Genomic DNA, 27,058 nt, shown 5'->3' on the forward strand with positions numbered 1-27,058 from the left:
TTGTATCACTATATGCATACATATATACAAAAAAAAAAGAGAGGTCGAGAACGGTCCAGAGGCCTTCATCCCTGATAGTCACATTAATAGCTGCAGATAAACAATTGTTCAAATTTGGCTGCAGTTTCTGATGAGAAATACATGAGAAAACTTCTAGTCTATTAGTATAAATGCCACTAAGCATGGTGAACTCTCTGATGCTGAGAAAGAGCTGACTCACCCCTGCTAAAGCAAACATCCCTCTTCATGATGCTTCATTGTTTGCAGAAGGTTCTTTACCGTGAACACTGTAAATGCTAAACATGTCCACTATTCTTCCACTGCACAAATAATTCAATTTCAAACCTTTCCATCTGATTCCACATTCCTGCTTATGGCTCATATTTTCTCTGGCAATTTCAAGTCTGGCCTTAATGTTTGTTTTTATATCCCTCTACTTCTCCCTCTACAGAGGCAGAAACTTCTATAGATGTACATAGACTTACCAAAGGCGTCCAGCCAGCATTATCTTTCAGGTTGGGGTCTGCTCCCTGGTCCAACAGTTCTTCGACAGAATCTACATCTCCCTGCAGGGTAGGTAAAATAAACAACAATCCTGGGGTGAAAATCACAAACCTATAAAGTCAACCCATTTAAAAATCAACACCTGATGCCTGAGAACAAAAGCTCAACAGTTTATCAATCAGCCTCCACAGAGAGCAATTGATTACCGTGTCTGGGATGCTGGGAGGGATTACAGCCACGTTTCTAAGGATTACTGAAAAGCAGAACTTAGCTGCTAATTTGGATAGAATTTGTCAAGCCATAAAAAGAAAACAAAGGACAATTTTCTAATTATTTATTTATAATTTTCATCCCTTTAGGACATGATAGGTGCAGCTTTTTTTTTAAGTTTTGCTTCTGATGCCAGGCTGCTTTTATTTTACCACTGCTTGTGCTGAAATTAAGAATCGGGGGACTTGCTAACAAATATCTCACCTTTATGGCTGCAAGATGCAGAGGGGTCTCTCCCTTGTGGTTCCTCTTCATTACTGCAGGACTTCCAGGACTTGAACGGCTGCCAGATGATCGAGGACTGCATAAGGATTTGTTGTGGCTTTCTGCAGATCTAAGTGCTACCACAGAGGGACTACGCTGCTCATCTGCTCTCAGGTGTTTCTTGCTCCTTTCCCTCATGGGGCTTGTTAAAGTTAAACACTCTGTGAAAGGCAAAGATGGTCTATCTGGTGTTTTCCTCCTTTGCCCTGGAGAAGCCCTCGGTCGTTTTGGTGTGGTATCCAAGGTCCGGTTTACCTCCTCAGTTTTGTTTCTTTTGGAGGGGTTCTCTTGGGGAGAGATGCTTTTGTTTTTAGAAGAATTGTTATTCGGATTGGGGTCATTTGTGGACACCATCTCACTGGATATGCTCAGCTCATGCTGGCTTTGGTTACTGAACACATTCACCCCTCCTCCTGAGAAACCCTCTTTCATCGTATGGTTGGTCAAACTGAGTTCATCAATCTGCGATACTTCGGGATGAGGCTTGTCAGTGGCAACAGTAGGGCTTAAGAAAGAAACCCTTTTACTGGACCTTCTTGCTCCATCAGCACAAAATGGCTCCAGTCCAGATGAGGGATTTTGATCCTCTGTAATTCCCCATTGCTGGTTAATGGTCTCCAGCCTCTTCCTTTTCATGCTCTCTTTGTTCTGTTTACGTGTGGTACTCGTGCGACCTTGAACCTGCTTTTTAGTAGCAACTTTCTTGGATCTCTTCCTTCCTTTTCTGTTTACATTATTTTCACTTTGTGAAGATGAAGAGTCTTGGGAGGATGAAGCAAAATTAAACACAGAAAGGTCCTGGCACTGAGCTGCAGGCTGCTCTCCGGAGGAGCTATTGTCTGGGATCGGGACCTCTAAAGGCTTCTCTACCTTACAGCGCACCTTTCGACTGCGGGGACTGAACCAGATCTTAAAGTTCTTTTTCTGCTTTAGGACAACAGCCTCAGCCTGTGATTTGACCTCAACACAAGATGATTCTGCTGTGAGACAAATAAAAAAGGAGGAGAGGGGAAAAAAAGCATAGCTGAGTCATATTTAACAACAAAAACATTAATCTCGTCCTTGTACTTTGTCTGCTACAACTTTTCAAAGTGAATTGCTTTGAGAGAGCCTTTTTATCTCCGTAATAACATTCCACTAGACACTCAGATTAAAAAACAAATAAACCAGCAATCAATTTCATACAGGGTAATGGATATCTTGCACTAAATGTTTGTCTACATCTGACTACATCTTTACATGGACTTATAGAAGAATTCATGACACAACCACAAACATCACAGTATTCTGTCAGGGATTTATGCGATAGACAGAAGGTAGTACATCATTTTTAAAGTGGAAAGAAAGGCAACATCAGTATCAGCCTGCAGGGATTTATTTGTCCAGCAGCAACAGAGAAGCTGGTCAGAGTTGATGTGAAAATGGAAGGTGTAAAATACAGGTATAGGCCACTTGAAAAAAAACTGTTAGAGGCAAATTACCTGATACAAAGCAGATCTTTGCCTTCCAGAAAGAAAACAACCCTACACATCCAGCCAGAGCTGCAATGGAATGGTTCAGATGCTTTTCAACATGGGGGTCATAACCCCCTAGGCGGTTGCAGAAATAAAGTGGGGCATTGTGAAATGTTGCCATGGCCCCCTCTCCCTTGAGAATCTCATATGTGTTGCATCAAGGGCAGATAAAGACCATCCTAATGGCTGGAGATATTACTGACATGCAGACTCAAAGTGTCTGATCCTTTAAAGGTAATGTTCTAATAAACACGGAGTCCAAACAATCTTTTGTAAATTTTATAACACAAAATTCGAGATTGCAAAGGTGACAGCAGACCTTACAATGTTTAGGTCACCTTTAAAGGTGTCATTATGCAGAAATGTGACATTTTCATGTTAAAACATTTGTTTCTGTTGGGATCTGGAGTGTGGAAGTACCTTGTTTTTTTTATCCAAGTTTTTTTTTTCTTTTTTTTTTTAGAGGCCTCTTTGTTCAAACCAGAAATGCCCAAAAAAGTACTCTCTTCCACAAAGCTTTATTAAAGTCCTTCTGTACAGAAATTAATACTGGAAGGGTGCTAACATTAGCCCGCCTTGCTATCATTACTCTAATAATTATTCTAGGGCTGGGTGACAAACCATTTTTTTCCGTTACCGTCATTCACCACTATAACTTGTGACAATTTTCCCACGTCGATAAAAGAAATTTTACTTAATTCTGCTATTTTCCCTGTGTTGCAAGGGTGGCTGGTATTTCCTTCCCCTGTAAGACAGGGCAGGGTATGTGTAATCACGTGGCTCCAATGATCCAGTCAGTAGCGTAATCAAAGATATTGCGGATTAGCCCAGTGAATAAGCATCTAACACAGCTGTAAATGAAATTATATCAGTTAATTCGGTAGAGCCAAGCGAGAGCAGAGATGAAGCTGAACGCGCAGAGAAGTCAATAGCGCATTGTCAGAGTTGAGCGCACAGCAGCCAGGTTTTGAGTGAAGGTATGTGAGTTCAAACGATGAACATTGTTCTCATTGCATGCTCAGTTCGGTGGCACCAAAATTACGCCGTACATGTTGAGCAAAAGAACAAGAAATGCTAAATTTGACTGAAAAAGTTTCCGTTACCTGTTTGCAAGAGAGGTAAAATTTTTCTCCTGTTCAATGAGACATTGTTGAATGCTTAACCTTGAATGAGTTCAAGATTTAATTTTTTTATTGAAAGTTATATGTAATGGGATTTATTCAATAAATAAACCATAAATAGATCAGTTGCATTTCCAGCACATGCCTTTATTTCAGATAGAAGAACCGGAGCATTTATCTTGCATTTATCGTTATCGAGGTAAAATTACCCAATTTATCGTGATTTTAATTTAAGGTCATATCACCCAGTCCTAAATTATTCCACCTGAAATGGCAAATTCTAACAAACAGGGATTTCGCCTCAGGCAGTCTAAACATTTTACCTATTGTAACAGAGACCTGGGAACAATGGAAAACTGCTAATGACACTAATGCTACATCCATATGAAGGTGCATACACACATAGAATTCTCACAGAAAATAAAAAAATGAAAGAATGAAAAGACTTTTTATTTTTTCTCCCAAAATGATTAAATAGGAAATTAAAGTCAGTTTCAGAATAATTTGAATCAGTAAAATACCAGATTAGGACTCCTTTAAAGAGGGTGGCATAAGCACCATCCTTTCCTTTCTTTTTTTTTAATAATCAATTTCCTTCCACTTGAATCATGCACTACTTCGTATTTGTTTAGAAACACACAATAAAACACTAAACAGAAAAGTTTGTTGCTGTATTGTGCAAAAAAACTTGTTGGGAAATACAAATACAAACATGTGGCTCTGCATGTTTTACCTGGAAGTTCAGTGGGATTAAGCAGGGAGTCCAAGCCACTAAACAGCTGTATGATGCTGCTAAGCTGCCTGTTGATTTGGATGTCCTTCACCCACGCAGGGCTGCGACACACAGCGCAGCCATCTCCTGCCCGGGGGCCAGCACAAGACCTGAGCAATAAGTCTTTCTTAGCCTGCAGTCTTTTCTTACAATTCAGCAAAAGGAATACAGTACATCTACTGATTTACCTACTTAGTAGACACTAAAGAAAAGGAAAGGCAGGTGGATTATTCCAACCTTACATGAAATAAACAATGAACTTATTTATCACTGTAAACCTTGTACTTTCAGAGCTAAGCTGCATTTCATTTCAGGAAAGATTAATCCAAGCAAATTAAATAATTATCCATGCCTGCGGGAGGAGGAAGACTACTCCCACCGTGGCCATTTTCATGTGTTATAGCAGAAAAAAAGCATAGTGTTTGTTTTAAATACCATTTAGGCATGCCAGTATGCCCTGCCAGTAAGCCAGCATGCATGATTTCACAGTCTTGGCAGCCGCACACTTAAATGCAACGGAGCAATCATTATCGTTATTAGCTACACCTGTGTTCGGCAAATAAAAATTCCTGCCACGATGCACGCCTGCCCATAATAAGCATATCACAGCCGAACACCGTGAGCTTACATTACCTGCACAGCATATGCTCACATATCCCCAGACAGACCGGCTCCTCCATCAAATTTGAGCTGAGAAATAGACAAAGGATTTATTAGTCAGTGCAGGCTTACTACAGAGTAATTGCATGCAAGATGCCGTAGAGCAGTAATTAGCTTTTTGATCTTTAGCTTTTTGAGAGTATTAGAACCTTAATTCCTTTATCACAGAATATTATCAGATTTTATACAATTCATCCCCCACTGAAATCACAGAAGGAAACTAAAAATAAAGAACAAAATCCATCTGCAAGCATCTCATATAGTGTTGTTTACTGCACTATGGTGCATTTCTAACATATCATGCAAAGGCTCTGAAGCTTATTCTGCCTCTGCATTTTTTTTTTTCAAAATACATCAGCTTCGACATCCCTGGACTGCAATGTGTACTATCTACTGTGAATGATTCTCTCAGCTTAAGGCTGTATTCATGTTTCCTTTACAGAGGATATAACATTTTACACATTCTTTAAAAATAAATAAATAAATACATATTTTGCGATGTAAACACAAACTGAGAGAAAGCATTTCAGAAGATATTTTACTGAAACAGGGATTATGTAGATGTAAATATACATATAGGCCAAAATCTTTAAAGTGAGATAAAGATTCTCTTCATCTCTAGGTTTTACTCAGGTTGCCGAATGTTTAGCTACAATGCTGACTTTTGTCCTAAAACATTCTCTCCAACTTGAGTTTAAAAAACATATCCTAAGCATGATGCCACCATCACCATCTTTACTGTGGGTTGTATTATTATATATATTATATTGGAGTGGGGGGAGTGTCGGCCCAATAGTTAGGACATAGAGCTTGGAATCCTGAGGTTCTGAGTTTTAAACCCACTCCCACAGACTGCCACTCTGGGTCTCCGATCAAGACCCTTAACCCCACACTGCTCCCCGGGCGCCCCACGATGGCAGCCCACTGCTTCCCAAGGGGATGGGTTAAATGCTGAAGTGAATTTCTCCAATGTGAGATCAATAAAGTTCAATTATTATTTATTATTATATTATAATCTAATCATTAAAAAAGCCTCCTAACTTATATATGTTTTGTTTTAAAGTTGTAATTATTATAAATCAAAGAAATGTAGCCTATTTTCAGTTCGTAGGTCACATGAATAACTTATCCTTTCTGCAGGGTTATTATTAATATAATTAAAAATGCAGCACTGTTATGATCATGTGTTCCTTCTAAGTTCCTTCCAAGTAATACAAGCAGGACATTTTTTCCCTGTCACTCATCTGCTTACTATGGAAGAGCATTAGGGCCACTGGGAAAAAAAAAAGATAACTGATTTTCAAGTATCATTTCAGTTTAATGTGGGGGGAAAAAGTCAGAATTCTGACCTTAAATCTCAGAATTCCGACCTTAAATCTCAGAATTCTGACCTTAAATCTCAGAATTCTGACCTTAAATCTCAGAATTCTGACCTTAAATCTCAGAATTCAGAATCACTTAACATGTTTTCATTCCTTCTGTGGCCCTAATTCTCTTCTACAGTTTGCCAAACTTTGGAAGCTTGAAATTTCAGTAAACTTGTTTGTAAAAATTCAAATAAAAATAAAGCGACTTTGCAAATATGTCTTTTATATTCGTCTTGCATTGAATGTAAGGACGATTACTTGCATCTAAAAATAAACCTCGCCTAATATACATCAGTTCAATCCACCAGTAAAATTAGAAGTTAGCAGCTATTGTTGCTTTATCGTCGTAGCTTAGAACAATTATGTTTTTCAGACACATAAACTCACCATTTGGAGCAAAGCAGCAGTTGACGGAAGCTTGCCACCGCCTCTTTAGTCCTCTTCCAGCTGTCTTCCTCTAGCGGTGCGTTGTTATCCATCTTCACAAGAGATATTTCCCTGGAAGATTTGCTTTCTTTATCTAGTTTGCTTAAATCGTGCATAAACAACCAGCCTGCAAAACAAGAACTTCCTGGTTCGTTGCATCTCCCGCCAATTATTTACGGAAGTGACTTAAGCGGTGTGGCGGTTACGTAATCAAACCCGTAAAAAGCGTGCCCCTCTGTGTAAATTTACTTTACTTTATTAATATTACTATTTTTATATTTATTTTGATATTTTTCATTTATTATCATTCACTTTTATTATTATGCTGGTAAGGATTCACAGTATTCCAGGTCATTGTCATTCCAAAAAAGGACAATGAAAAAAATCTATCAACTGGATTTTGTTTTCAAGTTTGAAGACGTTTTGCTTCCCATCCAAGAAGCTTTTTCAATTCAAAATTAAAACCTTCAACTCAATGCTATTCCTGACATTTTGAATCGAAAAAGCTTCTTGGATGGGAAGCGAAACGTCTTCAAACTTCAAACAAAAAGTCCAGTGGATTAATTTTCTTTTTTGGGAACACTTTTATTATTGTTAACTGAAAATTGTACTTATTGCTTTTTTATATATTATAAAGGACATTTTAATAAAGTTTATTAAAATAATTATCTGGTGATAATAGGAAATTTCCGAAGAATATGTTTGTAGAGTCAACTGCTCAACAGTCCTATATTATTATGATTAAAGCAACTAGCCAGACATTTGTTTAAAACCAGCTCTTACAGAACTTAACAGCATAACTATTATTGTTATTTGCTTTGCCCTATTTTAAACAAATCAAAATTACCCTTCCAGAAAAAAAGCTTTTACACACACGTGTCTTGTTTCATTACCGACGGCTCTTATCCCTGTTATTTGGAGAAAAAAAAAAAAAAAAAAAAATCTTTTTGTATTTTACTTGCTTTATTTTCTTGTCCCTAATCAAATTACCTGCACTATTTCAGGGAACTATGGCAACACAAAAACACATGACTGTAAAGAGCTGCTGGACCTACTGTCATTGAATTATGAGAGCTGTTATAAAACCAAGCACTAAAGTGAGGTTTAGACAATATTTTTCTGCAGAGCTGCTGCATCATCTGCTGCTTGCACTAAAAACTCATGCTTATCAGATATAATTGTAGATAGAACAGTCCTACCATTTAGACACACCATATGTCTACTAGTAAATCAGATACCATCATCAATAAACTCGTCAAAATTAAGGAATTAGTAATAGAAGAAAATCTCCTTACAACTTAGTGAATGTAACATACAGACATTATGACTGTCAATCAGTATTTGTTATTTTTCATAAAACTTGGATTTGGGAATCTGGTCACACCCATCTCTGTAGTGGCTGATCAGAGAAAACAAAACAATAAAAAAAAACAACAAACGGCAAAATTGAGAGAAAAAAAAAACATATTTAAATATTAACATTTAATTTTCCTCAATAAAGTATTTTTTTATTGATTTGAATCATGGTTTCAATATGATATGCTTTTTCATCGATATATAAATATGTTCCATCCCAGGGGTTGTACTTTTCCATGATTAGAAACTGATTTAATGATAAGATGATGTTCAAAATAACAATAAAAAAAAAAGCCTTATTATTACAACTATGAAAGGTGACATTCTACCTCAACATCAAATTCCCTCGGGAGGTGTATTGGATTTTTATTAAATCAGGGTTGGTGTGCAACTTATGTGTTTTTATGGCTTCTATTTCCCAAACACCTGCATTCTGACCAGTTAGTACACATGGAAGATACTATGAGTGTAACATCCTGCAAGACCAAATCTCCCACACATGTATAAGACCTAATTCCACATGTACAGTATGGTGTAATTGGAACTATAAAACAAGCACATGGAGATCATTTAAGCACAATTATACGTACCAGAGGAAAAAAAAAAAAAAGCAAGAATTTGTGTCATACAAATGTTAAAACAACCAAGTAACCCAGTTTGCAAATAGGCTTGACTGTGTAAATGGTTAAAACAAAAAAGACATTTCAGATATATTTGTTTAAATGAAAATCTCCAAGATCTCAGTAATTCTGGAAAGTAGCCTAAGCTGTTCACAAAGATTACATTTTGTGAAGCTAGATATCTGTTTGCAGTAGAAGACTCGAAGGCTTATAGATTATTTGTCATCATCAAGCCTTCAGCACTGCAATACAGTCAGAAACAATCTTATAGTGGAAATATTTGCATGAGAATAGTTACAGTAGATATCTTTTAAAAACCACTGTGGGCAGATATCCTTTTTGAAAAACCGATCAAGATCTAAAGAAATGCTAATCTCTCAGCCTGCACTCAAAACATGTAACAGATTAACAAATCAGACCATAAATATGTTCATGAACATAGTTTCTTTTTCCTTTTGGTTAAACAAATATAGCTTATTACCACCATACCAGCAGAAAGTCCTTTAATCAGAAAAGCTTATAAGTCTTTTTTTGGTAATTGTATGTAGCTGTTTAACAATGTATAGGTAACTTTCTATTTCTGAATAATGGAGAGCAATATAAAACTGGAGTATTATATGCTGCCTTTCAAATGAAACACTTCTTTTTTTTTCTAAGGAAGGGTCTTGCAGAACGATCCAAAATAAGCCTCAGTTTAAACATATTACAACAGCAGTTCTTGTAATGAGAGTCTGAGCTTTTGTTCATTCCAGATCTGCTGCTTTCCTGGTAAATGCTGGGTCTGAATCTTTTCCACAGCAGTGTATTCTGTTTATATTCACAGTATGTGGGACATGGGGTTGTAAACAATCAGCGCTATGACCAAGAGCAATATATTGCAAAGGCCAGTAGAAACATTTCTCTGCATATATATGAGGACGGCACAGACACTGTGACAAAAGAACATTCCCTTTTCTTAGAAAACACATGCTATTATTATTAATAGCATGTGTTTTCTAAGAATATTAATAACTTTTAATATTAATAACTTTTAATATTTTTAATTTATTTGCTTTTTCTTGTGTCTTTAAAATTATTGTGAAGGAGGGGGTTACAGCTTAATAGGGTTTTTTTTTTTGTGTACTCCTGATCTTTATTACATGAAATGACAGAACTTGTACTGAACTTACACTGAGGAACATTGCACAATTCTCTATATTCCTAAAACTTAAATTGAAATGGGAGGAATTTTCACATGTGGACAATTTAATCCCAGTTCATTCCTGATCTTGCTGTTTAGTAAGTTTCAACTAATACATGAGACAGCCCTAGAGGGAAATTCACATAAGTGAACTCTGTTTTCTTATTCAATATTTTCTCAAATAAATGTACTGCACGGGATTGTGTTCACGCATTCACGACTAAGGAGAAGCCAATGAACCTAAAAGTCATGTTTTTGGACTGTGGGAGGAAGGCGGAGTACCCAGAGAGAACCCGAGTATGCACAGAGAGAACATGTAAACTCCATGCAGGAAGACCGGGGAGGAATCGAACACGGAACCTTCTTGCTGCAAGGCGGCAGTGCTACCCACTGCATCACTGAGCAGCCCCGGGGGCTAATATATTCTTGCTTTAAATACGTAGAAGATTGGGATTGTAAAGTGACAAAATGCGGAGTTGTTCAAGGGTTGAACCTAAGCATCAGAGAGTAACAGGAGTGTTATTAGATACACTGCTAAAAACTATTGGTCAACCACATGAACAAAGTTGATGTATCTCAATAAAAAAAAACAACAAAAAAAACTTAATCATTTATTGCAACAGCACTTGAAAATTTTATTTTGATTAAAAAAAATAATCAACACATCCAAGATTACAGGTCAAGTGTTCAAATAGAGACTGGCTAATATTTAGAAGAGCTAATAAAGCAATTATATCCCTAGAGGGTTTAAGAAGTAGAAAAAATATGTTTTTCAAAAAGTGAGTACAAATAATTTCCTTTTAGTATCACCTAGTACTGACAATTATATTTATCTAGATATTAAAATGTGATACATTGGGGCATGCAATCAAAGCATTGCACCATTATGTACATTATGTTTGTACATTTAAGAATTATATTGATGAATACCCATCTTTGAAAAGCAATTCTAGATGCCCAATCACAAAAAGAATAATTTAATTGCATGAATATTGTGATCTGTTACATCGGGAGTAAACACAGAAAAGCAGTAAATAGCACATGATCAGTTTATCAACTTATTCAAGTCATGTGTAAATAAGAGTGCAAGTAATGCTTTTTAAAATAATTAAAGGTTGGGATATAGAAACAGTTCATTTAACCTTAAATTGATCAGTCTTTTAAGAAATAGATTTAAATTTGGTTAAATTACTTTATTAATTTGGAATGATCAGGTCTATGTTTTTACAGCTTTAATTGAGTCCAGGTCTTCGAAGTGGTCTTCATTGTGAATCGGTATGGTTTCCATGCCAATGTTTCCCATGGCAAAATTGATGAAGACCTGTGGGAAGTCAAATAACATTGTAAGAGAAAAGTTCAAAGTAAATAGTAATAATTTATTCTAAAGAAAACTGTTATATTTAGCTTATCGCCTGGTCAGCTTCCCAGCCCTACCCCCCCTCTCTTTCTTCCGTCTATGGGTTCTTCCAATCCCAGAGCCCCAAAGGGTTTAGAGTAGTTGAAGAATATCAGCTTTGGCTGCATATAAAGCTCATGGATTCTCTCCCAAACTCATATTCCATTTATTTTCCCTCAGGCATACCCTCTGTCAGTTTTCCTCTGCCTCTTTTAAACTTTCTCTGCTCTGTCTTTCACTCCCACTCAGCTTTCTTCTCTCCCTGCTTCCCCTACCATCATCCCGCTCTTTCTCTCATCTCATGTCCCTTTTTTCTGTCCCTTGCTACCCTCTCCCCATTCCTACAAAGCCACACAGTACCTCCCCATCTCCCTTTCTCTCTCTTTCTTTTTTACTTGGGTTATGTCCTGTCTTTTTCTTTTTTTTTTTCTTTTTCCTCACCTCATCCAGTGTGGTCTGGCTCACAGCGAAGTGTTTGATTCTCAGTGCATGCTTGTTGGACTCGAGCTGGCTGAAGATGTCAGCAACCCCTCCAGGAGCGTTTGGTACGTGGTATTCCACCATGGCAGAGTGCTGGTCCTATGTGTAGAGAAAGAAAACAGAGTTTATATGTTAAAAAAAAAAAATCACAGTGAAATCAGAATTACTAAACTAAAACGTTGGTAAAACGTTTTCTTGGAGAGTAAATTGGCATTCTTTGAAAGCAAATCCACAATAAGCTACATCCAAACAAAACACAAAGAATAAAGAGAAGCATTTTCTATTTCTAGATTTCTAAGAAAACAATCTTAAGCCCATTAAAATACAATTTTATAGGTCAATTGATAACAAAGTCAGTCTTGAAAACCAACAACCATAAAATAATGGTTATGAATTTGCTAAATAAGGTCATATCTAGTCCCATCTTATCTGCTTTGGGAAACTCTTTTGGCATCTTACTTAGAATTAATCCTTTTTTTTTTTTGTCCCCAGCGCTCTTTAGCTGGCACTCAAACCAATTAAACCATTGTCACGTTTTTACGGAATTGTTATTTAAATAGTAGGACAGGTTATTTTCAAACAGAATAAGAGGTTGGAGGCAGTGTCCCATTAATGACCCTCCTGTGTGAAATGCATACTGAGAAAAGAAAGTGCATTTTCTGCAAAACATGTTATACAAAGCAAAAACACTGGTGTATTCTAGAGGAAGGATATTTTTACACTCTATTACCTTACTTTTTAAGAACTAGTTGGTCCAGAAACTCTTTTTATGTACATTTCTCAGTCGCGATTTCACACAAGAAGATCATATCCAACCTCAATTTGCTGTCAAATAATCCCTGGCTTTTTAGATAAACAGCAAATGCAAACATGATAGCAATTTGAACTTTCATTACCATCTGTATAGAACCCCTGATTTGATTTTTGTCCATCTTGAACTGGCCATTACCGTCAGCATTAAGAAGCAGCTAATCTGGGTTTGTGCTAAATGAAGATGCCAAAGAATTATCCACTGCATTTATGTCATTTAATCGTTTTAACAGGATTTCATGCAAATTTTTATAATCCTAAACTCAAGATTTTGAATATTTACTATTCATTAATGTTAAAAATGTCTTATGAGGTGCCACAGCCTATAGAATCTACCACTCTGTATGGGATCTGTTTAAAATAAAAGAACAACGAAAAAACAATTACTAGCTCATGTTAAGCGTTTAGTAGCCGAACTTTAAATGTTTTAAGCAGTTTGTAAAGTGAGCAGTTTGCAGCACCTCACATGCCTCAAAGCCAGAAGGAGTAAAGTTTAAACCTACATCTAGATCTATGCTGCTTCATGTTTTCCTGGTGTGGATGCAAGCAACTGACTTCTGACACAAAACAATGAGGAATGTCAAAATCTGTTGTCAGACTACTATAGGGGGAGAAAAAATCTACTGCTGCTGGCTACTTACAACGACCTTGGGGTGTTATTACTGTCAGACATGGCTTGGCTATATTTGATCTCTTCTTTTGTCAATGTTTATGCTGTCATGTCATTGCAAACATAATTTATACAGTCCTAAATCTGGCATATTACCTGTTTACAATCATGGATATTGCCATTTTTAAGTTCTACTTTATTTATATAAAAGTTTTAGGGTTCAACAAGGTCAGAGATTTTAAAGTCCAGACTTATTGTGTGACCTCTTAACAATAAAAGACCTAGCCAAAAATATGTTTATTTTTATATTTTCAAATACATCCTTAGCTTGTGACTGCATTGTTTTTGTAATGATTTATAAAAGTCTCTTTTTTATCAAAATAAATTCATATAAAATTAAAACCTTACTATTTTGGAAAAAAAATGGGAAATTTAAGCATTCAATTTCTGTGTGGCATGTTTGCAACATATTTGGATAAAATCAGTTACTATAAATTGCTAGTATTTTAAAGAACTAAATCATTGACCCAGTCCTATAGACTTAACTATATTTGTAACTAAACAATAGATACAAAATAAATTAAATGAATACAGAATTTGACTCAGAATGTAAAGGACCTAAAGATTCCAATATATGAATGTTTTTAATGTGTGTAAATAAATGAAAGAATAATCATAACATTCCTGGTGCTCTTCTAAAGTCTTTCACCTTAACTTTACTAAGTACTTTTGACTTCTCTAAATGGTTGATAAGGCTCACCTTGAGGTATGTGGTGGGGAATCTGCGCTGCATGAAAGCAGTGATTTCCTCTGAATCACATGAGGGCTCGGCCAAGTACATCTTCACTGTGAACCCGCTGCCAAACCTGCACAAGGACGATTTTATAAACAAAGTACTGTTATGATGTGTCTGAGGGTTGGTAAGGGTGTGGGTGTAGGAGAGAGTGAGGGTGAAGTGAAGGAGGAGTAGAGGTCACTAACCTGTTCTTGATGTGCTGCAGGGAGCCCAGGCATCGGAACTGACCTTTCACCATGATGGCAAGGCGGCTGCAGAGCGCCTCACACTCCTCCATGCTGAGATCCAAAGACAAGGGGAGAAAGATAAAAGGTCATGAAAGAACCATTCAGGCTTAAAATAATTAGTCGCCAATTTAAAACTTGCTGTATATTTCATCTCCAGACCACTAAAAAAGAAGTATAAAACATAAAGAATGTAATGCTACAATGCTATTCAAGCTATTAATACAATTCATGCCTTTTTATCTTTTCTCCTTTCTATAAAAAGGGAAGTGCAGACTAAGTGAGCTGTGATGAGAATATTAAGTAGACTCTTGCTATATTCTTGATCTACTTCTCACCTGTGAGAGGTGAGGACAACTGCGCATTTGCCCCTCACTTCTTCTGTGATTATCTTCCACAGATGACGCTTGGTGCGTGGATCCATGCCAGAGCTTGGCTCATCCTGTGATAAAAATAATTTAAGAAGAGTAGTGCATTAATACCAGGGTTAAAGATGTACATAGAAATTGGCACATTTTCTCTATGACTTTCCTTCACTGATAATGGAAACTCAAAAATGACACAATTTCTCTATTACAAAACACAACACAACTAAAAACTACATGTGCTTAAATTGAAACTGGGGAAAGAAATTATTAGACTAAAATATTAGGCTCTTTTAAAGGAAACTACATGTTCTAAGACACTGAGACATGTCTGTGATTTATGTAGGATTTGAGAGGGAGAGAAAGTCTCAGCAGACTGTGTCTTGTATGAAACATGCTGAATTTGGATGCATTGACAACCTGAGATTAGATAAGGATCCACATTCTCAAAGGACAACACATGGAAGTGGCTTTTTTTTAACAATAATACTGATGCCAATCATGCAAAGTGTTTATTTATTAAAGATAGATATTCTTGTTTTTACAGCAAGAAGTTTTGATGTTAAGTAATTTCTATTTATTTAGCTGCTGGGATACATATTCTATTCTACTCTATTATATTCTAATAAATGCTTATATTAGGTAGGCAAAAATATTTATTTTTTTCAAAACCTTCTGATATACTTCTGAAAGAGGAACTAGAGTTGTATCATATTTAAGACATCTGATTGGTGCATTTCTGACTAAAATATTGCCATATTAAGAAATGAAAAGCAGCCTGTTAACAAAAGGCAGCCTGTAGAAAACACTGTAAAAGACGAAAGCAGAAAGATGGATGCTGTTTACAAGATTTTGATCTACGGATGGTGACAAATGGACGAAATATATAGAGGGACACAAAGAAGGATTTAAACAAAGCTACTGGCAAAAGGATTTCTGTAAAATTAAAAAAAGACCAAATATAGCTCTATATTTCCTTTTTTGTGTCCCTTGAGAAAAATAATTAGCCAGATGTGTCTGCATAGACGGTTCTGTCCTCCTCACCAGGAGCAGGATTTGTGGATGTCCGATGAGAGCCAGAGCAGTGGAGAGCTTTCTGCGGGTTCCACAGCTGTATTGGTCAGTAATGATGTTTCTGTGGTAATTCAGCTCCAGCCTCTTCAGAAGGTAGTTCACCACCTATAAAGGAAGCATGTAGGGGGTTAGACTGGGCATGAGCAGAATAACAAGTACCACAGGTTTCTCCTTTTTATTTTTACTTTTGAAATAATGCTGGAACTGCAAAAATCTCTGTTCATATAAATGGCCTCTAGTACAGACAGATACAAATATGTAATAATATTATTTTTGCATCGATCAAATTAATTCAAAGTTTTTTGACTAATTGTATTTTGGCCTGAAAACACAAACAGTTATAATTATATACAAGTAAAGTTCTGGTCCATGGTTTATACACTCTTTAACAGGATGCAGGTCATCTCAATTTTGGGATTTTATGAAGCATTTTTCTACAGTTGAAGGGTAAGAAAACAGTTTCTAATAACTGAGTCAACATGTGGAAATGTACTTTCTCTGATTCCCTTTTCCCCATCATCTTTGTCTCTGGTAACCACAAAATGAGCATTTGAGCCGTCTATGAGGACTCTTGAGATTTAAGTAATGCTGAAGTTGTTCATTTTGTAAGAGATTAGAAAAATCAAAGTTCATGTTGATTACAAATGTATAATATTCTTCATTATTTATGCTTCCTAGTTTGTTTCTGAATATTCACACTATTTTCTTTTTATCTAAAGGGAAGTTTTTGTCAGCTATAACAATTTGAATATAATTTAAACCTCCCAAAGTTATATTTATATACTTGAGTCCTTATATGCAGTTCTGATCCTGCTTAGATAAGAGAAATAAAAAAAAATTAATAAAATCCAAAATTGTGTATAAAACAGGTTTGAAAAAATGACCAGATTATTATTGCTATAACCATTAAATCCTGGATTAAGTACATGTTAAATGAATCAAAAATGGCTGACATTATCAAGACATCATGACATTGTAAGGTCTATGTATACTGCTGACTTAAGCTGTTGTATGTTATCTCCAGCTGGAAAAGTAAACTCCAACCTAATAGTTTACTAAATCAGATCTAAACTAACAAACAGTAGCTTGATTTTCTATCCCTTTAATCCACCAATTAGAAGCTCCCAGAGGAGGTCCAAAAAGCCACTCCTGCTTGGAGCACATCCACAGCAGGGAAATGTGGATTTATAAGGACAAGGAGCACGAAGTGGCCTGCTCCTTACTGGGAACTTAATATTAACGGTCTTACAGTAATTGCCTCCTCCTATTCGCTTTACAACAACAACACACTGACTTACACAAGGTGTCTATCAGCTCCACTTACATGAATATTTAATGTTGTTTGCACAATGATGATGACACTACATGGTGACTTTATTTAAAAATGGCTGCAGTCCTGAGGCAGCGGAAACTGATGCAGGATAATCCATTTGGTGCATGTCAGTAAAAAACAATAGCAATAAATCAACAAAGCAGAATGATGCTAAACAGATACAGACACTTAAAAAGTATCTACTTTTTTATCAGTCACACGAAACTGAGCTCCAATACTGGGATGCTTGGAAAAAGCTTAAGGTCATTTCCAATTAAACTATGGCCCTTTTCCCATCAGCTAGTGAGTTGGAAAAGCAGATCAATGAAGCAAGCCAATGCAATATCTACCTCAGTTGGCTTAGATTTCCTGCTTTACTTTTGTGAGAGGATTTAAGCCTTAGATGTTTGATTTTTTGTTTGGTTCACTGGTCCAGGTAGCACAAAAAAAGAAAAGAAAAAAAAAACTCTGCAAATTTAATTAGTTAAGAAAACCGCTCAGTACTGAGACAACAAATCTGATAGACTAGTACTCGCAGTATTTTACCTGTTCAGATCAAAATATGTTGTTTTCATGTTCTCTCCTAAAAGCCACCCTCCGACACCTTTGATGCAACAGCTCATTAAGCTGACAAAACCATGCCAATATGAAATGACCCCATTAAGGTTTGTCTCATTATCCACAGCAAGAGGACTGTCAGTGGGGGACATCATAAGAGAAATTCTATATATAACTTCATCATGGTGAATTAGGTTGACATTGACGTTGCGGCTATTACGACCATTGTTGTCATTAGCCCTGATCAGACGGCAAAGGGCCGGCGACAACAGCAGCGACAGTGATTAGTGTCAGACATTATTTCTGAGCTTCATTGTCTCTCTGTGTCTTTGTGAGTCAGAGCATACATGCTGATGTTGTCCCTGGTTCTGTTGATAACACGAATGAGCGTGTCAGAGGCAATCAGTGTTTTTTTGGGTTTCCGTGGAAAATGGAGTGGAGGAAGAGAAAAGGAGGCAGATATCTTTTTCCGTATAATCCAGATTTGTCATGACAACTGCCGCGCCAGCTGTCAGCACTTATGAGAAATGATAGTACGTTTCAGCAGACTACCAAAAGTCAAAAAAGCCATAAACATATCTTACATTTTATGTGAAGAGAACCTTTTGGCCTCCTTTGCCTTTGATCTATGACAGCATCCCAGAATGTCACCTCGGTCGACCATAGCTGGATCAATGTTAGCTTTTAGAGATTTATTGCTTTGTTCTCTGAACTAATGAAATCAGCGTGAGGTCACAGAGGGATGTGATTGCTCTGTGTGGTCAGTGAGGTGGGCTATAAAAAGATTAATGGGTAAGGAAAGCATGAGTCATGAAACATGACTGAATGAATCTCTTTTAACCTGACTTGATGACAATGCTAATTTAAACTGAACTCATAACTTCCTTCACTAAAGTGGAAACGATTCTCAGTTGTGCTTTAGTTATTCCATGGAAGTAAGCCATGCACTTACAAAACATATCCATCCTCACTAGGATTCTTTATTTTCCCATTAATTAGATGATGCAAAATGCATTGTTAATATACTTTTTTATTGCTACAGTTGCATTTAATAGCAGATTAAAAATACTTAAACTAAAGTTTATGATTACAAAAACAACAAAATTTGGATTGTCTTACTAGGAAATTTGTGGTTTGTTTCAATATGTGACAGTACCTTATAGGCAAGGGCAAGTGTGTGATTTTCACTATATGACAAAACTTAGTGAAAAAAATGGTGCTTCAAGGTATCGTCACAAAAAAGTAAGCTAGTATATTTGCTTTTTTTGAGTGGTTCACAATTTAAAACATGGTATGAGATGGATATCGCAAAAGTTAATTCCCTTTATTTGTTTCCTTACCTGAATTTAACTCTGTTACACAAATGTGTTGTAAAAAGACCATTGGTGAATTGCATTCTATTGCATCAAGAAAAAAAAGATTTCTTGTTTTTTTATTAAGTCTGAAAAGTGTAAGAATCCACTAAATCTACAGGAAAGAAAGAAAAACCCTGAATTATTCAAGAACGTATCCTAAATATACTTAGGTTGAAGTTGCCTCATATAAAAACAATCAGAGGAAGAACAAGACTGGAAATATTGAATAATTATCTATTATTATTGAACTTTGACTGCTTAATTTTATGCATACAAGTCCAGTACTTTGGGATCTAGTTATATAACCACCATGTCTGCAGTTGAAAATAAGTTTAGTCAAAAAAGCAAAGGAGATACAGGTTATCATAAAGAAAAAAAAAATGCTATATATACAAAATGTTTTCAAAGCTCGTTCTAAACTCCATTTTCTTTCTGTTCCTCTGCTAATTTCTCTCATGTTGGCAGCAGTGACAGACAGGCACGCTGAGTAATTACCACAGAACCAAGATTGATTAGTTCTCCCAAAGATAAATGAGAAGAATGGGGATAAAGTGACACATCAAATAAGATCCTACCACCATCAATGCATCTTTTAAACACAAATTTGCAGAGATGCTAAAAAAGCGTATGCATTGATGAAAACTTCAGTCTTCAATTCTGGAGCCAAAATAACAAAAGCTTTTTCCATTTTGCTGTGGACACTAGGACTTTCAATACATATCACACGCCTTGATTAAGTATGCATGGAGGCAACAGCTTCTTCTCTTGCAGTAAGAGTGCACCTAAGAATGTGTATCAGATACTGTGTTGTTTTGCATATGATGTTGTCACTATCCAGAGCTTTGAAAGACAGCTCTTGCTTACCCCAGCTATCTCCCTCTTTGAGATGCCATGAATGCGGGAATAGAAGTACAAATGTTCTTCTCCAGTGAGCAGTTCGTCAAGAGCATCCACTTGGGGACAGTAGCCAATGTTAATTCCCTTGTCACGGCACTCCATGATGTCTACCAAGCGCCTGGGGGAAGAAAAATACATGCACAAAAAATATTCTTTTAAATTTCTTCAATGCTATATCTTTCTCCACTCCAAACTTTATAACTTTGTAACATTGTAAGTATTTAAAGTGTACTTGTGTCCTCTAATAAATAAATAAAAAACACTCTACAGGCACTTACCCATATATATCTGCATTATTTTGGAGTAAAACTTGAAAATGTTAAATGTTATGAATTAAACATTGTAGCCTACAGCTTACCCTTCGCTGTCCCTGATCTGTGCAGAGCCATCAGTTGGGCTCACATCTCCAGTCAGCATCTTGAAGGTGGTTGTTTTTCCTGCCCCATTCACCCCAAGGAGGCCAAAGCACTGAAAGGCAATAATTAGTAACTCAAATTCAGATGTTAAAATAGTAAGAGTAAATAGATCTTAATGCAAGCTTTTAGAGCTTTAGATGACAGCAATACACCATAGAGAAGGGAGGTGAGAAAAATTAATTGCAGTTGTTTTATTCCACTGTTGCCAAATGCTTTTTGAAAGGGATCAAAGCTATAAAGTTATTAGCTTGATGCGAATGGACTGAGTCCCTTAGTGAAAACCTCTCTGCCAGCTAGAAATAGGAACTAAATTTGACTGACTGCATAACTGATTGGTACAGATATTTCTTTATTGTTTGTTTGTCATAAATATCAAGATATTTGAAGATCATTTTACTTCTACATGATATGACAGTAAATTCCAGCTGGTCTGTAACATTGACCAACAACCACTATCTTCCAAAAAAAACGTAACTTTTTAGTGATTTACAATGATTTCCTCAATTGAATTTGAAAGAGTTTAAAAATAAAAAAGACTTAAAATCGTAAAAAAAAAAAAAAAAAACATAATTCAGACTTTGCACGGGTTGATTATTAATTAAAAACAATGACCATTTTATTTTTAAGTGGTCTTTAATTGGATTAGACTGCATTATCCATTGGTTTTTTTATTCACCGTACTTAATTTTTTTTATTTGGTTCTAAGATCTTACCTCTCCAGCAGGGATGCCCACAGACAAGCTCTTGACAGCAGGCACCTTCTTATTGAGGTGTTGATAGATTTTAGTGAGCTGGTTGATCTGCAGCAGGTCGGAGCTGGCTGCTCCGCTGGCCACTCGAAGATGCTCTGTCGCCACATCCTCATCATCTTCTTCTAGAGCATCCTGAGGCAGGGTCTTTCTTCCCAAGATTAGATGCCTACAAGTAGAGAGAGATGTATACATATATTAGTATATATGTAAAAAATAAAGAAGGGGGATGGTGATTTTTTTTTTTTTTTTGGAAGCATACATAGCCTAATTAATATAGTTTATTAACCTAAAGTAATAGGCATGGTATGGTTGTTACATGTCAGGTACCCCAGTCATTGACCTTGACCAAGGCACCTTACAGTAGAACTGCAGTCAGTCCCTGGACTGGCATGGCTATCTTTACCCCTACATAGTTAGGGACAAATTCCCACTGGGATCAGCTTCATAATCATGGTAGGGCCACTTCTTTGATTTTATTGCCAAATGTTGAAAGGGCAATATTATTGCCATTACTGTTAATATATAGTAAAAGTTTTAAACATTCAGTAATAAAATGTCACAGGGGATGGTACGGGGGGGATGGTCATTTAAGAAGGAGGATGCAATCCCCCCTCATCCCCCCTAAGAGAGTTTTCTAACTATTTAGCTGCTCCAAAGAGTAAACAGAATGAATTTATGCAGCACTGTTCTAGTCATACAGTAATGTTCACATAACTGCATTCAAAGAGTCCTACACTGATACAAAAATCGTTAGGCAACTTGGTGTTAAGTGCCTTGCCCAGGGGCATATTGACATGTCACAGGAGGAAGCTGGTATCGAACCCAGATTCTTCCACTGGATGACTGCTCTGCACACTGAGCCATAGTCACCTTGTGTGTGTTACACACATCCCAATGGTTAGAACACAGTACAAAATACAAACCTTGAAAGAAAATTCTGTAGATGTCATACTGAGTGTTAAGGTTTAAGACACAATGCTAAAAAAAAAAAAAAAACACCTCTGGAATCTGTTTTTTCGCACCTGACTTTGCGTACGAAACGCCTGTTGAGCAGGAGGCGCAGGGTGAAGAAGAAAACGCCTTGGATGAAGGAAGATATGAACATCCATCCCAAGCTCTCTGTGGAGAATGGATTTTTGTAGGCATCGATTCCATAGCCATTTAGAATCTGGACCTCGATGTTTGTCCTGGCCAGCTCCATTAGTCCGTTCCCAAAGTTGAACTGAGGGAAGATGAGGAATGCGTGGTTCAGCTTCTTCAGTATCTCATGAATGACCTGTAGAAAAAAAAGAGAAAAATAAGAGGAGAAAAAATAAATAAGGTTAAAAATCCTAGTTTAAATACTTTTTAATTTTATTTCTATAAATGCTGTGCTCTTTGCGAGGTATGTTGGTTACCTCAGAATTCTGGCTTGATATTTGTCCCAAAAAGTAGAGAATGGAGGTGCAAATGATGGTATTGATGCTGAGGAAGAGGTTGATGCACACATAGGCGATGAAGGCTTTTTCTACATCTTTAAAGAGCCCTGCTAACAGATACATCCAGGGGAATGTGGCGAACCTGAGAATTTGGCAAACAAAGAATATTTTAAAAACAAATCACCATGAATAATCAAACAAATACTGTCAAATGAAATGATCTTTAACACACCAAAGAGACTAAACAATAGGTGTGATCATGCAGGTATCAAAGAGTATTGGAAAAGAAAAAGTGGAAAATATCACACCATGAGGTGGGTAAACATTCAGTCATGAAACAGACAAGGATAAATTACTTCTCTTTTTATTCCCTAGGTGAAAGAACGTCTTTCCTTTTTCTCTCAAATAAACTGCATCACCTGATTGAGGGTGTGAGATTAGCTGGCAATAGAAAAAAAAGGAATCGAAGGGAGAAATGAAAAATAAAAGAAGGAGGGACGGAATTGAAAGAGACACAAAGCCAGACAGAGACAAAGCGTCCGTGTGCCATGTCCAAAAAAGGTGCTTGGTAGGCAGACTGAGGGTGCCAAGCCATGACAAGAAACAGAAGCAAGAAGGCTGCAGACCAGACCAGGTGGGTGCAGCCTGACAGATGGAGCAGTGCGATTAGTCATTGCTTGGGAGGGAGACATCTGTCTGATAAATGAGAAGCAGAGTGCTGACTCTGCCTACAATGATATAGGGCTCAGTATGAAGCCTGGGAACAACAACGGCCAACACAGAGGTCCTAATTTTAATTGATGAATAATATAATGAAGTATTGCAATGCAGATAAAGAAAACATAAAAATAATATTGGTTTAAAACTTCTCTTCAAAACTCTTCATCAGAAGGACTTTAAAATTCTAAATCAGAGCAATCACTTATTACGTCCTTCTCCTTCAGCCAAATCTTTAGCTTGAATTGTAACAGCATCTAGGTAGTGCTTTTTATAACATACTTTCAATGCTAATGTCATCTGTCCAAAGAGAAAAATTCTAAAACAAAAAAACATAGCTTGTGCTTTTCCTCTACAACAGCAGCCTCTGTCTGGTCCATGCTGTAGATTTAACCTAGCCGCATACAAAGTAACACCCATTAGAGATTTGAATTCCCACTGCATATGTGGAGAAAGGCTGTTGTAAATGTAGGAACAGCTGAACGATCACATGGCTTAGGAAAATCCTGTGCAAGAAAGATTGAGTTTTTGATTAATCCAGAGTTCCACTGTTTGCCAACAGATTTTTCAGTGTTTATATCGAACATATTTTACAGGCAGCCTGCCAGAAGTCTGTTACTTACATTTTGTTACATTCTGAAGCTTGGCCAGCAGCTCCTAGGCCTTACATTAGAAAGCAATGGGGAACCATTCCAATCAAATACTAAAGCATAGAGTAGTTCATTATCCGTAGAGATATCTTGTCTAATGTTTTTTAACTTTTAAATGACATCTCCAGCGTTTAGGGCTATAGGGGGAAAAAAATCAAGAAGATTCTGCAAGGATAGCTATGGTTTAAATTCCAATAACAGAGTAGAAAATTCTCTTATTCTCATTATAATAATATTGCTTCTTTCCAATTCCAAAATGTAACAGCATATTATATGGTCTACAAAAACTCTCTATCCCCCGATGTCTATCTATACCTATATCTATGTAAACTTCAACTTATTCCACTTGATGTAGCTAGCAAAGGTTAGACCTATCCTTTGACATCAGTATTTTGAAACAGTGGTCCAAGCCTTTGAAACCACTCGGCTGGGTTACTGTATTGCACTTTATAAGGGTATAAGTGATTCATGTATTTCCCAGGTTCAGAGGGTACAGAATGCTGCTGCACGTCTTTTAACAGGTACAAGCAAATTTGATCTTATTTCCCCCATTTTAGCCAATGTGCATTGGGTGCCAGTACATTTAAGGATTGATTTTAAAATCCTTTTATTTGCTTTTAAAGCTCAAAATGGTCTTGCCCTGCATTAAACATCAACACACACCTTCTCGATCCCTTAGATCAGTAGTAAATGAGGGTGCAAAAGACAAAACACAAGCTTAGAGGGGACCCCTCTTTTTTTTCAGCCCCTAAGCTGTGGAATGACCTTCCCTTGGCCATTAGACAGGACTCTTCACTTTTTGATTTTAAATATCTTCTTAAGACCCATTTCTTTTCCTTGGCTTTTAACACAGTCTGAGGTGTTCACTTTGTCTTTCTTTGTTTCTGTTATTATTGTGTTATTGCTTTTTATTTTATTACTACTTTTATACACCCCTCTATTTATTGTTTTTATAATTTATTGTTTGAATTTCATGATTGTGTACAGCACTTTGGTCCTCTTGGGTGTAAAAAGTGCTTTATAAATAAATTTGGTATGGTTTGTATATACCTTTTTTTTTTTAAACTACAAATCTCAAATAACGTCTCTCATAAAAACAACACCACACATTTACCCTGGACCTGCACTGCCCTCATTGCAGTAGCAGTATCATGTTGTTGGGATGCTATTCTCCAGCAAAGACAAGGAATGTGACAGTAGGAAACGTCTGGGGCAAAGGTCAAACCACAAGAAAAAATGACCTTAAATATAAAACCAGAGCTACAGATCTAGTTCAATTGTGATCAGAGGCTTTGTATGTAATCAGAGCTTAATCTTGTGGATAAAATTAATTTTCTTTTTACAACACGGTGCTAGCTTTTACTAAATGATTTATTTCAACCGTATGATAGGCTGATTTCAAATCACATGAACATTAGAGCAGCAATGCCCAAGGGCATTGATCCAATGATTTATCTTGTATAAAGAAAATATATTTTAAAATGTTTTCCAAAAATACTTACCCAAAGAGCACAAGAAGTAGGCTGATGGCACCTAAATTTTGTCGATCCGTAAAAGCTGGAATTTGGAAGGCAGCGATCACACAAATAGTCAGAGTCACTGGGATCAAATAGATGACCTGTAGGACCACAACAATGGTAACAATTATATACAGACTTTATCTCCCATATGATTTTCGGTCATTTGATCACATGGTTTTGTGCTGCGTAATGTTTTGTTGTATGTTGTTTATTATAAGAAAATAATACCATGTCATAGAAAAAGTTCACAGCCCAGTAGAAGGGCTCGCTGATGCCGGCAATGTGCTGGAGCCTCTTGGAGCCACTCCTGTGCTCACTGACTTCGTAGATAGCAAAGCTGGCTGTCGTAATTGAAAATCCTGTCAGTATACACATGGCCACCAAAATCTGGAGCATTCCCTCGACGCTGTGGGGACAAAAGATTATTTAGAGGATGTGATTAAGTGTTAGTTATGCTCATGTTTCCTGAAGTATTATTAATCAGCAATATTCGCGGGGAAGAAGTTGTGCTCTGCTTTGTTGCTTTTGAATTGCAGCGAAGACAAATGAAGCAATATACTTTAATGGGGCCAGATTTTTTTTTTTTTATTCTTTTTGAAATTCTGCGCCAAATGATCATTAACATCCCCTGCTGAGATCTGACTCATTTGGACTATTGAAGTGGCGAGCAATAAATGGAATCTCATTAATAAGTAAAAACTTTGTATGGAGAGATGAATGTGCCTCACTTACAACAAGATAGCACTGAAAGGAAAAATAATTAGACGGTTTCATGTCTACTTCATGGTGGTAGAGGGCATTGTCCTGATATGACTCTCAAAATCTAGTTAAAGCCAGATTCAGTTTCTGATGGTCAAATTATTATATGCCCTGTCATCATCTTTTCAATGTTTCTTACATCCACTGAATACTGCTGAATTCCTTTTACTACTATGTTCTACTAGGGGTAAAACACCACAGATTAGACTGAATATCTTGAAGAAGGCAAAAGGGAGGGTGAGAATAAATCTGACAGACTGACCAGGCGAAGGCGAGGAAACAGCAGAGAGGGACATGTGGTGGGTGTTTTCAGGGGCACCACTTACTACGGTAGAAAGCCAGGAGCGGCAGCTACTGAGCAGGCTTGTTATCAGTTCAGCCAAGATAACCTTACAATTTCTCACATGGGCACAGCTACAGCATGGCCAGAATCAAGACATTTGAAGGAATACATCTGCCATATCTTTAACACAGTACAGGCCAAATCAATAAATCAGGCGAGGAAGCCAAGTATTACCCTAGAGTGAATGAATGAGCAAATGTGGTCCCTGCAATATGTCAGCAGACAGCAGCTCAGGCTTCAGGAGAAACTAGTGATAAGTAACAATGACCAGACCATTGAGAGGGTTTGCTCGAATGGAGTTACATAAAGGAGGAGTCCTTACAAAGCAATAAAGCCTCTCAAATTCCTTCTAAGAGTGATCAATCTTATCTTTGGAAGCAAGTGTTTTTGCATACAGACATCCAATCATCTCTAATGAACTTTCAAAGAGAAATAATAATTATCTCTAATAAACTTATACTGGGAAGCTAGGAAGAATCAATCCACCTTTATGCCACCTTGCAGATAAACACATCATAGTGGGACTCTGATCAATAAAGCAAGCTAAAGAAA

At 36.8% G+C, this 27,058-nt stretch overlaps 2 protein-coding genes across 3 annotated transcripts in view; both read right to left on the minus strand.

Annotated features, from left to right (window-relative positions):
• bard1 (BRCA1 associated RING domain 1) overlaps nucleotides 1-7,059 on the minus strand; it is a 35,157-nt gene extending 28,098 nt beyond the window's left edge. Inside the window, exons 1-5 of one of the 2 annotated variants that reach the window (XM_015379966.1) lie at nucleotides 6,860-7,059; nucleotides 5,079-5,135; nucleotides 4,407-4,555; nucleotides 979-2,015; nucleotides 486-566 (exon numbers count right to left, since the gene is read on the minus strand). In XM_015379966.1, the coding sequence (XP_015235452.1) occupies nucleotides 486-566; nucleotides 979-2,015; nucleotides 4,407-4,555; nucleotides 5,079-5,135; nucleotides 6,860-7,014 (1,479 nt within the window). In that variant the 5' untranslated portion in view covers nucleotides 7,015-7,059. Of the gene's footprint in view, nucleotides 1-485; nucleotides 567-978; nucleotides 2,019-4,406; nucleotides 4,556-5,078; nucleotides 5,136-6,859 lie in introns of both variants that reach the window. The other variant, XM_015379965.1, reaches the window with a different exon arrangement.
• A 3,635-nt stretch (nucleotides 7,060-10,694) lies between these two features.
• abca12 (ATP binding cassette subfamily A member 12) overlaps nucleotides 10,695-27,058 on the minus strand; it is a 72,199-nt gene continuing 55,835 nt past the window's right edge. The window contains exons 59-71 of the mRNA XM_015379958.1: nucleotides 25,633-25,810; nucleotides 25,387-25,502; nucleotides 22,497-22,659; nucleotides 22,122-22,375; nucleotides 21,061-21,265; nucleotides 20,290-20,399; nucleotides 19,899-20,049; nucleotides 15,780-15,914; nucleotides 14,709-14,812; nucleotides 14,332-14,424; nucleotides 14,111-14,216; nucleotides 11,892-12,029; nucleotides 10,695-11,375 (exon numbers count right to left, since the gene is read on the minus strand). Of these exons, the coding sequence (XP_015235444.1) occupies nucleotides 11,271-11,375; nucleotides 11,892-12,029; nucleotides 14,111-14,216; nucleotides 14,332-14,424; nucleotides 14,709-14,812; nucleotides 15,780-15,914; nucleotides 19,899-20,049; nucleotides 20,290-20,399; nucleotides 21,061-21,265; nucleotides 22,122-22,375; nucleotides 22,497-22,659; nucleotides 25,387-25,502; nucleotides 25,633-25,810 (1,858 nt within the window). The 3' untranslated portion in view covers nucleotides 10,695-11,270. The remainder of the gene's footprint in view (nucleotides 11,376-11,891; nucleotides 12,030-14,110; nucleotides 14,217-14,331; nucleotides 14,425-14,708; nucleotides 14,813-15,779; nucleotides 15,915-19,898; nucleotides 20,050-20,289; nucleotides 20,400-21,060; nucleotides 21,266-22,121; nucleotides 22,376-22,496; nucleotides 22,660-25,386; nucleotides 25,503-25,632; nucleotides 25,811-27,058) is intronic.

This window comes from Cyprinodon variegatus, unplaced genomic scaffold (genome assembly GCF_000732505.1).
Source record: "Cyprinodon variegatus isolate N-32 unplaced genomic scaffold, C_variegatus-1.0 Scaffold204, whole genome shotgun sequence".
Classification (NCBI taxonomy): domain Eukaryota; kingdom Metazoa; phylum Chordata; class Actinopteri; order Cyprinodontiformes; family Cyprinodontidae; genus Cyprinodon; species Cyprinodon variegatus.